Source organism: Cannabis sativa, chromosome 7 (assembly GCF_029168945.1).
Source record: "Cannabis sativa cultivar Pink pepper isolate KNU-18-1 chromosome 7, ASM2916894v1, whole genome shotgun sequence".
NCBI classification, from domain to species: Eukaryota; Viridiplantae; Streptophyta; class Magnoliopsida; order Rosales; family Cannabaceae; genus Cannabis; species Cannabis sativa.
The window spans coordinates 16,118,916-16,130,739 of NC_083607.1; the positions used below are offsets into that span (position 1 = coordinate 16,118,916).

The 11,824-nt window shown below is 30.3% G+C and overlaps 1 protein-coding gene across 1 annotated transcript; it reads right to left on the bottom strand.

Annotated features, from left to right (window-relative positions):
- Positions 1 to 10,411: 10,411 nt before the first annotated feature.
- Positions 10,412 to 11,237, bottom strand: LOC115696541 (pentatricopeptide repeat-containing protein At3g22670, mitochondrial-like). Its single transcript, XM_030623437.1, has 3 exons — positions 11,050 to 11,237; positions 10,703 to 10,957; positions 10,412 to 10,619 (listed from the first exon to the last, which is right to left on the bottom strand). The coding sequence occupies exons 1-3, from the start codon at positions 11,235 to 11,237 to the stop codon at positions 10,412 to 10,414; spliced, it is 651 nt and encodes a 216-aa protein (XP_030479297.1).
- Positions 11,238 to 11,824: the final 587 nt, after the last annotated feature.

Sequence of the window (11,824 nt, forward strand, 5' to 3'; positions counted from 1 at the left end):
GAGGGCTTAAATGGATTGATTGGTACTACCTATGTCAACAAGGTGCATCTTGTTTTTCGGTAGCCCATCACGAAAGAACTCCACAGTTAAGCGAGCTTGACTTGGGAGTAATTTCAGGATGGGTGACCTCCTGGGAAGTTTTCCCAGGAAGCGTGCGAGTGAGGACAAAGCATGCTGGAAACACTCGTGTTGGTCTGTAGGGTCAGTCATCAATCCAAGAAGCATCCAGAGTGGCGTACACGTGTATAAGAGCCATTAGTCCGTGGGTGTAAGGGCCCAATGGAGGCTTGAAGCGGGGACGTTACACATAATTAACAAATATGCCCCTATAAAACTCTTCTTTAGAATTTCGCCCTTACTTAGTGAAAAATTCACAAATAGACATAGTCTAATTTGAGAATTATAATTGATTAATCAAAACCAATTACATGAGTCTTACAAGCAATATTATCTCAACTAGTGGGGGGACCATGGGTCTATATAACCGAGCTTTCAATAAGTAGATCAAGAATTTATTACTAAAATTCACTGACTTATTAATTCTTCGTTGAATCCACGCATAGAACTTAGAATTGCACTCTCAGTTATATAGAATGCTCTATATGTTCCACCATATAGACACATCATTAGTTATCCATTGTTATAATCCTAATGTGATCAATGATCCTCTATATGAATGATCTACATTGTAAAGGGATTAGATTACCGTTACACCCTACAATGTATTTATTCCTTAAAATACTTGACCCCGTATAAATGATATTTCAGCTTATGTGAAATGAGTACTCCACCATTTATGTTCGTTTGGTCAAGCTCGAAGGAGATCATCCTTTGCTTACTATTCGCCAGATAGAAGCTATAGATTCCATGTTTATGCTAGCGCTCCCACTCAATGGCACTACCGTGTTCCCAAAATGTACGTATCACCCTGACCTAAAAGTAGGCTTAACTAACAAATCAAAGAACACGAATAGCCTTTCAAGATTGAGCCTAATCATAACAGGATTAAGAACATTTGATCTAGGATCAACTAGGCGATATTGACTTGAATAGATAGTACGGTAAGTTTAATAAATCTAAGTCAAAGTTCAATATCGGTCCCTTCCGATGCATACTCCATGCATCCAACCTGAGCTTTACTTTAACCAATGCTCTGGAAAGAACATAGCATTTCTCCAAATGCAAGTAAACTCTGTTGTAGATTATCATATCAGTAAAACCCTATGGCTGATAAATCTAGGAAACTTTATTCACATAGTCATGTTTACTTTCCAATGTGTTGACGGCACAATAAACAGGATCAAGTATGTGAAAAGGGTTTCAGATGAATTTATACATTATGTACATATAATCATGAAATAAATCATATGAACCATGCAACATTAAATGTTATTTCTGATCTATATTAATAAGTAAATCTGATTATATTGAAATGAGTTTTATTTAGGGCATAAAACCCAACAAACTCCGACTTGCACTAATATAAAACAAAAAGTGCGTTTCAAATAATCTCAACACCTTGATATACAAATCAAGTGTAGTAGTAGTAAACTCCTCGTAATAGGATCTGAAAGGTTGAATTAACCACAACCTTTTCTCCACCATTACTCTTCCTTTAATCACAAAATCATTGATAATGTGAAATTCCTCTCTATATGTCTACTCTCTTGGGATACTGGATTCTATATCTTTGGCAACTACTTTTGGTTAATCAGGAAATAACACTAGTAGTTTAGGCAATTTGGAATGATGCCAAAAATGTATAGAACTTTCCTTAGACTGAATAAGTACCTTTCCTGCAGCTTTAACATTCAGTCTCTCTCTGGTAGACCTAGAGACTTCAGATAGGTTTTTACACTTCTCCAAAATCACTAATCCACCCCCAGAGTAACCACCATCTTATCAGAAAGATTTACTAGCACAAAGGCAAATTTCGAAATCTGATATGGTGTAGTCTAAGAATTTTAAACACACCCTTATAGACTAACATATAGTTCCTCTTCTTAATCTTAAAATTTACTTGATTGTCTTCCAATGTTCTTCTCCTGGATTAATCTGATACCTACTCATTACTCCCACTCAACAGAAGGTGTCTGGTCTAAGGCATACAAAAGCATATCTAAGACCTCTCACTGTTGATATAAGAAATTCTTTCATGGCTTTATCTTTTCTGGAATAGTTAAGACTTTTCCTTAGATAAATAAAATCTATACCTAAGAAGTTGTGAAGCTTCTATAGATTGCCATTAGAAAGAAAATGCTTCAGCATCTTACTAAAGTAAGTTGCTTGCATTAGAGTAAGTATTTACCAGGTATACCACAAGCCATAGGTTTAGATAAACTCAAACCTATAATACTAGGAACAGGAAGTTTTGTTAAGTCCATTGAATAGACTTATAAACGAAAATTTCCTTTTATGTACTTGTAATAAAAAACTTTAGGTTACTCCATGTGAATGGATTAAACCATAGTTCTATTGGCTTTCTTCTTAGTTTCTTATCTTGACAATCCATTACTTGTTTAAACTCACAATGGATTTTAATCACTAGTGTCTCCCAAGTCATAAGAAGGTGAGTTCCTAGAAACTCTCCCACTACAACAAGGCACCGTGAATTATGTCTAAGAAAACTAAATGGTATTGATCTCTTCGGTTGTGACAAGACAACAGAGGCAGTGGGATCATCATTTGTTATATAAGATGATAGAACACTTTTGGAATCAAGAATTAAATATCTCCTTTATTTGCTACTTGTTTTTCAGACTTAGTCATTTTCTTAGAAAAGTAGTATTTGTTTGAACAAACACTTTCTTATCTATTGACAATGGGATGGTCCACCCCTAATCACTTAGAAAAGCTAACAAACCATGGTTAACAGTTCTAGCTTTTCTTAAGATTTTTGATTAGGTCATCCATGAATCTAGTAATGTTTCACATTAAGTATACAACCATTACATCATTCTGAAATTGTATTACCATAGAAGGATTTAGGCAACGACTAGTAACTAATCATCAATATACAACTCGAAATTTCTGGGGAGGTAAGTTTGGATATAATTCAAAAATCAATTTAATGATCTTTGAACTGCATATCTACTAACTATTTCTCCACCCCTATCAGTTCGCAAGATCTTTAACCACTTACCTTAATGGTTTTAACCATTGCTAGAAATTAATGAAATTTTTCAAACATTTCAAATTTCTTTGCTAAAAGGTATAATCTAGAGTTATCGTTTTAAGAATACAACGAAAAACTCATATCCACCCCTAAATGTACATCCATCTGCGAATGAGATGAACTACTTTCAGTGGATATAGGCATATTAACTCTTTGCAGAGATTGATCTTGTCAAATCCACTATGAACAAGATACAAATGCCATAGATTAAAAAAAATGTGGTAGTGTCTATGATGACATAGGTTTAGTTACATCAAAGAGTTCTTAGAATACTGCAAGTGGATCCTGGTCACAGAATACCTAACTCATATTCCATACAGTTTTAATCCATTAATAAAAGATAGATATTAAACACTTGAGAAAGTGTAACTGTATTGTATTCTGGAATTAGAAATATAAGAAAATTTCTGTTTGGATTCTAAAATTAAAGTCAAAGACTTAAATTCAACCAAATATAATGAGTAATTCTTTCTTGGACCACCACTACTAATACAAACTCTAAGTCAGATTTGCCCATACAAGTAGGAGATTTCTAAGATTGAGGATTTATATCAATTGGGAATAGAATTTTGGGATTATAATCATATGCGTCATTTAATTTCTTAAGAGAAAATATAATGACATGAAATGATTTATAGACCTTTCATCCAATGATATGTTTTTTAAAGCTAATTCGAAATGAATAAGCTAAGAGGAATTAGGATAATTTCGTTTATAAATAAGAATCCAACGATGCTTCGATTAGCGAAAGACGAATTAATCTTATTTATGTAATCTTCTTGTTTCATATTGTAAAAATACTAGTTTAAGGTGTCATCAATTGATGAACAGCTAGATGTTGCATATACAATATTTATCTTTCGAGATCTTACACTATTATGTATGTCTAATGGTGAAAATCCATTAGGGATTTATCTCATTAGAATAACAAACATGTTAGACCAACAATGAAGATTCGAAATTAAACTACAACTTAATAACAGAAAATAACATGGTTCAATATAAATTCATACACAATTCAGAAATTATAAACATATAGCAAGTAGGAATGACTAGTGAAAATACTAAAACATACAATTCTAAATAATTTCCAAGGTTTTCAACAAACTGATACAAAGGTCCCAGGCGAGAGCCAAAGCATCATTTATTGAATAGAGTTGTCAGCTCATCTAAAATAGAAACCATTCTAGCAACCTTTTATTCGATCAAAATAAGAATCCAACGTTGTCCCGGTAGGCGAGAGTCAAGGTTATTCTCATTTTATGAGCTTCCACCATTGTTTCATGTTTTATGAGTTTATCTCTAAGTAGTCACCGTAGGGGAGAGTCTAAATAGAGACGAAAACTCACAAAACACTTATCAAATGAAATCTTACGGTGTTAAATGCGTTCAACGAATAACCATCCATAGGGGGACGAAGTCTAGCGTCTCGAGGTTATATTGAAAACATTTAACTTTTGTAAGACCAACAATGGAGATCGAATATCTTAATAATAATCAAGCTCATTATTTAAAGTGAGTTGTATTTTCTTTGATTCTCTTTATTTAATTTATTTATTTTAAATATATATTTATTTAAAATTTCCAATTAAGAATGAAAAATTCTAAATATAAATTTTAATTTAATATTTATAAATTTTACTTAGATGGATATAAAAATAACATGAATTATTTCCATCTTAGTAATAATTTCCAATAAATATTTAGAAAAATATTCAATTTAAGTTGTTACAAAATTAATATAAATTAATTTACAACTCAAATTTAATTTTCTATAAATATATATTGCATTTCGAAAAATTAAAGTATTTAAGAATATAATTTTCGAAAATGCATGTTAAAATAAAAAATTAATCCTGGAAAAACTATTCTAATTTAATGTTGACCCAAAATTAATTAATAAAATTAATTTACAACAAAAAATATAATTTTCCTATTTAATTAAATATATAAGAAAAATTTTAAATATTTAAGTATGATGATGAAAATCAACTTAAATATTAATTTTCTATTTAATTAAATACACTAGAAAAATACTTTTAGCAAAAATATCATCTATCTAGATTTTTCTTTGACTAATTAATTCAATTTCTAATAATATACTTTAATTTATTTTATTTTAAATTAATCAATAAATGAAAAAATCATTGATTTAAGTTGATCCAAGAATTAATTAAAATAAATAATTAATTTACAACTTAATCTATTTTTCAAGATAAAATTCGAAATTCCAGCATTTAAGAAATGCAATTTCGAAATTTGATTAATAAAATAAAGAAAAAATATATTTTGAAAATTATTTAAATTTAGTTGAAAAAATAAATTTCAACTAAAAATAATTTTCTATTTAATTAAATGTCATGAAAAAGAAATATTTAAGTATGATGATAAAAATCAACTTAGATATTTAATTTTCAAATTAATTAAATGTATTAAATTCAAGAAATAAATAATTAAGTGTAGAGAAGGCTTAATTATTAATCTCTAGTTTAATACTAGGAAAAATATACTTAAAATAAATTGTACCAAAATTAATTAATTAAATAATTAATTTCACAATGTATAATATTTTCCTATTTAATATTAGAAATAATAAGTAGTCTAGAAATAACTATCTAGAAAATATTTTATTTGACTAAGTATCTTTTCCATAAAATTTGAAAAAATATCTAATTTAAGTTGTATTAGAAAAAATCTAGCTTAAATATTTTTCAAATTTAAATTTAATTAAATATCAAAAATTAAGTTGTAACCACTTAATTTGAAAATATTCCATTTTAAGTTAATATTCGAAAAGATATTAACTTAAAAAATATCTAAAGAATCTTAATAACCAATGCCTAAAATTCCTCAACTTAATTTTGAAATTTGAAATTCAAAAGATATTCAGATTTAAGTTGGTTAGTTGTAGATAACTAAATATCAACTTAAATAAGAATATTTAATGAAAAATTTAAATTAAGTTCCAGAAAGAATCTAGATGGTTATAATTCTATATTTCATTAAATACAAGAAAATACATATAGTTTAGCTTAGAATAAAGAATTCTTTAAACTATAATTTTCTTAAATTAATTTCAAAATAAATGAAATTAATTATGTTGCTAATCAATTTTATTAGGTTAAACTAGTGTAATTAACCTAGTACAGTTGTTCAAATCAGGCAAATGGGCCTTCACAATTGGGGTGGTTCATGTGAGGGGGTGCTGGGTTCAGTATGTCGTACCCACTTCTATGGCTCCCAACTCTCACACAAGGCCCAAAAGAGAGGAATTTAACCTTAATAAGAACAACTGTTATTAATTGAATAAGCCCAATAACTAAATGGGCCTAAATAAATTCTATAAAGAACTATGATAATTTATTTTAGCAACAACCTATATGCATCTATATAATAAAATAAACACATAGGCTCACACAGGCACACTTTGGATGGGTCCTATCATGTTGCTAGGTCATACACAGATGAAAGAAGATTGTAAATATACCTGTTACAAATTATTAACTTGACCAAGGGAGCCATGAGATCATTAGATCTGGCAAAAAGTAACAATAGCTATTTGCAATCAAGTAATAATAGGTTTTGAAAACTTACAAACAAGCTAAAACACATACTCCTGCAACAAGGTTAGCTGGATAGTTGGATGTAGGATTAATTTAATTTTAAATTAAATTTTTAATTTCGAAAATAATTAATTAAATAATAAAAAAAATTTCAGAAAATTTAAAAAAAAATTTGTAAAATTCGAAATTTTTAAAAAATTTAAATTTAAAATTAAACCTACAATTTTTGAAAAATTAGGTTTCAACCAACCTAAATATCATTTCAAAAATTTGCTAACTACTTTTAAATTTTAAATGTTATTTTATAAATAAAAATTAAATAAAAAATTAGAAAAGATAAATAAATATCTTTTTCAAATTTTAAATGTAATTTAAATAAATAAAATAACAAAATTTAAAAAATTAGCAAAATATCTTATATCATTTAAAAATTACATGATTATAAATATCTTATTTTTAAATTTAAAATAAGATAAGATCTAATCAAATTTTAAAATAAGATAGATTTTTAAGCAAGAAGATAGATACTAATTCTATTCAAATTCAAATTACACTAATATCTTGAATTAAATTTAAAAAATATTAAATTAATTCAAAATGATAATTAGAATTGAATAAGGAATAGTAATAGTATAAATAAAAAACTATACCAAAAATCGGAAGTTAATTCCATTAAAAAGCATGAAAAATCGAAGAAAAACGAAAAAATTGTGAACTGTACGGACAGTTTTGCGATCGCAGGAAAATTTCAGCACAACCCCGATTTTTCCAAATCTTCAAAAATTCATAACTAATTCAAATAAAATCGAAATTGAGTTCTGTAAAAGGCTAACTTGCTTAATTTTTCCCATACTATCCAATAAAAATAATTCCAGAAACAAAATCGCAATTATTTTTCACGAAAATTTACAAACATCAATCAATCATCAAATAAAACTCAATACAACATGATACCATCCAAAGCACAAACAAACAATCGTTTAAAGTCCAAATTTCTTGCAAGTAAATCAATTACCATGGCTCTGAGGCCAGTTGTTGGAAATTATTTTACCAGGATCTTAGATCTACTCACAAGTATGTTTATTAACACCCTAAATATGAACGTTCTAAAACGATGAAATTAAACACATATAAAGTAAAAGAAACCTTACATTGGGTGCAGCGGAATATAATGACTCCTTCCGTTCAGATATCTAGCCCTTGATTCCTTTCTGTAGCAGAGCATTATCAATATCTGAACCTGGATCTCTTTCTCTGAATCTTTGATGCTGAAACTCCTTCTTGCTGAAAGTCTTTCTTCACGATCTTCCTCACTATGATTGAGGTATCACTTGTTGTGTGTCGGCACTACTCATACACTAAGGTAATTTCGAAATTTGAGAGGGAAGAAAGAGAGAGTGGGTTCGGCCAAAGATAGGGAGAGAGAATGCTCAGTTTTTTCTGAATGAAAAAGTAGAAAATTTAAGTGTAATTTTCCTGAAGCCTTCACTATCTATTTATAGCATTCCACTAGGGTTAGGATTGAATTATTTGGCATTAAAATAATGAAAATATCAGTTTAAATTTCCTACAAAAGTGGCTGGCCCTATACTAGTGGATTTGGGCCTCACTTTTTGCAATTTTGCAGTTTTACGTTTTTTGCATCTGATTTTCTCAAAAACGCCAATTTTCTAATTCAACCATTTAAATGCCAATTCTAACTATTTAATAACTATAAATAATTATTAAATAATATTGTCATTTATCATATTTATTAATTGAACCATACAAAGTATCATAATTAACAAATATGCCCCTATAAAACTCTTTCTTTAGAATTTCGCCCTTACTTAGTGAAAAATTCACAAATAGACATAGTCTAATTTGAGAATTATAATTGATTAATCAAAACCAATTACATGAGCCTTACAAGCAATATTATCTCAACTAGTGGGGGGACCATGGGTCTATATAACCGAGCTTCCAATAAGTAGATCAAGAATTTATTATTAAAATTCACTGACTTATTAATTCTTCGTTGAATCCACGCATAGAACTTAGAATTGCACTCTCAGTATATAGAATGCTCTATATGTTCCACCATATAGACACATCATTAGTTATCCATTGTTATGATCCTAATGTGATCAATGATCCTCTATATGAATGATCTACACTGTAAAGGGATTATATTACCGTTACACCCTACAATGTATTTATTCCTTAAAACACTTGACCCCGTATAAATGATATTTCAGCTTATGTGAAATGAGTACTCCACCATTTATGTTCGTTTGGTCAAGCTCGAAGGAGATCATCCCTTGCTTACTATTCGCCAGATCGAAGCTATAGATTCCATGTTTATGCTAGCGCTCCCACTCAATTGCACTACCGTGTTCCCAAAATGTACGTATCACCCTGACCTAAAAGTAGGCTTAACTAAGAAATCAAAGAACATGAATAGCCTTTCAACATTGAGCCTAATCATAACAGGATTAAGAACATTTGATCTAGGATCAACTAGGCGATATTGACTTGAATAGATATTACGGTAAGTTTAATAAATCTAAGTCAAAGTTCAATATCGGTCCCTTCCGATGCATACTCCATGCATCCAACCTGAGCTTTACTTTAACCAATGCTCTGGAAAGAACATAGCATTTCTCCAAATGCAAGTAAACTCTGTTGTAGATTATCATATCAGTAAAACCCTATGTCTGATAAATCTAGGAAACTTCATTCACATAGTCATGTTTACTTTCCAATGTGTTGACGGCACAATAAAGAGGATCAAGTATGTGAAAAGGGTTTCAGATGAATTTATACATTATGTACATATAATCATGAAATAAATCATGTGAACCATGCAACATTAAATGTTATTTCTGATCTATATTAATAAGTAAATCTGATTATATTGAAATGAGTTTTATTTAGGGCATAAAACCCAACATTTTGCCCCTTAAAACACTTAGCTACCTGTAAATGGTGTTTAGTGATCTAATAATTAGTCAGTTAAACAAGAGCTCATCCATTTACTTCTATTTGCTAAGCTCGAAGGGAATCATCACTTGACTTCTATACACCAGTAGAAGCTATAGATTCCATATTTATGTTCAGCACTCCCACTCAATCATACTATCATGCTCCCAAAATATACGTATCACGCTGACCCAAAAGTAGGCTTAACTAATAAATCAAAGAACATGAGTAGTACTCCTGAGTTGAGCCTAAGCATATCAGGATTTAGATTCTTTTAATCTTAAGATCAACTACTGATATTGACTTGGAAAGATATATATAACGGTGAGTTTGTAATATCTTAACTTAGTTACAATATCGGTCCAGTCCAATGTATACTCCATACATTCGAAACTAGTATACTTTACTAATGTCCTGGAAAGAGCATAACACTTACTCCAAGTGTAAGTACACATCATCGCTGATTATCACATTAGTGTAAATCCAAAACACTGATGAAACAGGGACTTAGTCTTTTGATTCATATGATCACAATCACATTCCACTGTGTTGACGATACTGTAATTGTGAATAAACATATGATCTGGATTTTAACTGATTTTGTGTGTAAATGTAATAAACATATTAAATCATTAGCATGTAAAATTCATGCAAACATTAAACACTTCAAATTTCTTATATTGATAACTAATTAGATTGTAAAGAGTTTTATTTAGGGCATAAAACCCAACATATAAAACTTCTTAGCCTTGCACCATCCTAGTATTAATAGGTTGAAATTGTGTGTATTCACAAGTATTGAATCCTTATACTCCAAGAAAACTTCTTGGGCATTCTCAATACCATTTTCCTTTACCAATGCTTCCATAAGAATGTTCAGCGCTGTTATGTCCTTGCTAATGCCAAACTTCTCAATTCCCCTGAAAACATATATGGCTTGTTTATACAAGCGAGCTCCAACAAGTCTCCTAATGAACTTTGTCACTGTGACCAAGGAAAATACCCATCCAAACAGCTCATTTCCTCAATCAAATCCCACAAAAGCTGGAACTTCCTCGCTTTCCCCAAGATATCAAACATTGAGTTATACAACATTGGAGAATGCTTATAATCTGTTTGTGTTTGCCCCCAAATGAAAAAATCGAAAGCCAAGACCCACTCATTGTTAAATCGCGTTAAGAACTGTTGGACTAAACTATTTGATAAAATTAAACCACGTCGATTGAGAGCTTGAGATACTACCTCAGGCGAAGAGAACCTTTTATGGAGAATCGTGCTCACTTTATCTCCAGCTCAGTAGCCTCGTGGAGAGATTATTGAATTTGTTTATGGGGTTCAAGTTCAACAAACCTTTGACTCAATGATTTGATCCAATAAGCAAGAGGCGAGATAACAAAACCATCATCTTCTTCCTCAGCAGCAAAACTCGGAAGCTGAGGAGACTCTGTGACTTGGGTTGGCTCAGTCTTGGTGCATTGCGAGCTAAGTAGAAGGTACCGATGCAAACCAATGGAATTAGCTTTGTGCCAAGAGAGCATCTTCGATTGAGATGCCAAGCCTTCGAACTAAGCAAAGGTCTTCCAAATGAACTTGTTCAAAACGTTGAGGCCTTTGTTCATATTTTGGATCCATTTAACCAACAACAATATATACAATTGAACATTAAAACTTTTAATAGCAGGGATTTCAATCACAGATATGTTGGGTTTTATGCCCTAAATAAAACTCATTTCAATATAATCAGATTTACTTATTAATATAGATCAGAAATAACATTTAATGTTGCATGGTTCACATGATTTATTTCATGATTATATGTACATAATGTATAAATTCATCTGAAACCCTTTTCACATACTTGATCCTGTTTATTGTGCCGTCAACACATTGGAAAGTAAACATGACTATGTGAATAAAGTTTCCTAGATTTATCAGACACAGGGTTTTACTGATATGATAATCTACAACAGAGTTTACTTGCATTTGGAGAAGTGCTATGTTCTTTCCAGAGCATTGGTTAAAGTAAAGCTCAGGTTGGATGCATGGAGTATGCATCGGAAGGGACCGATATTGAACTTTGACTTAGATTTATTAAACTTACCGTAATATCTATTCAAGTCAATAT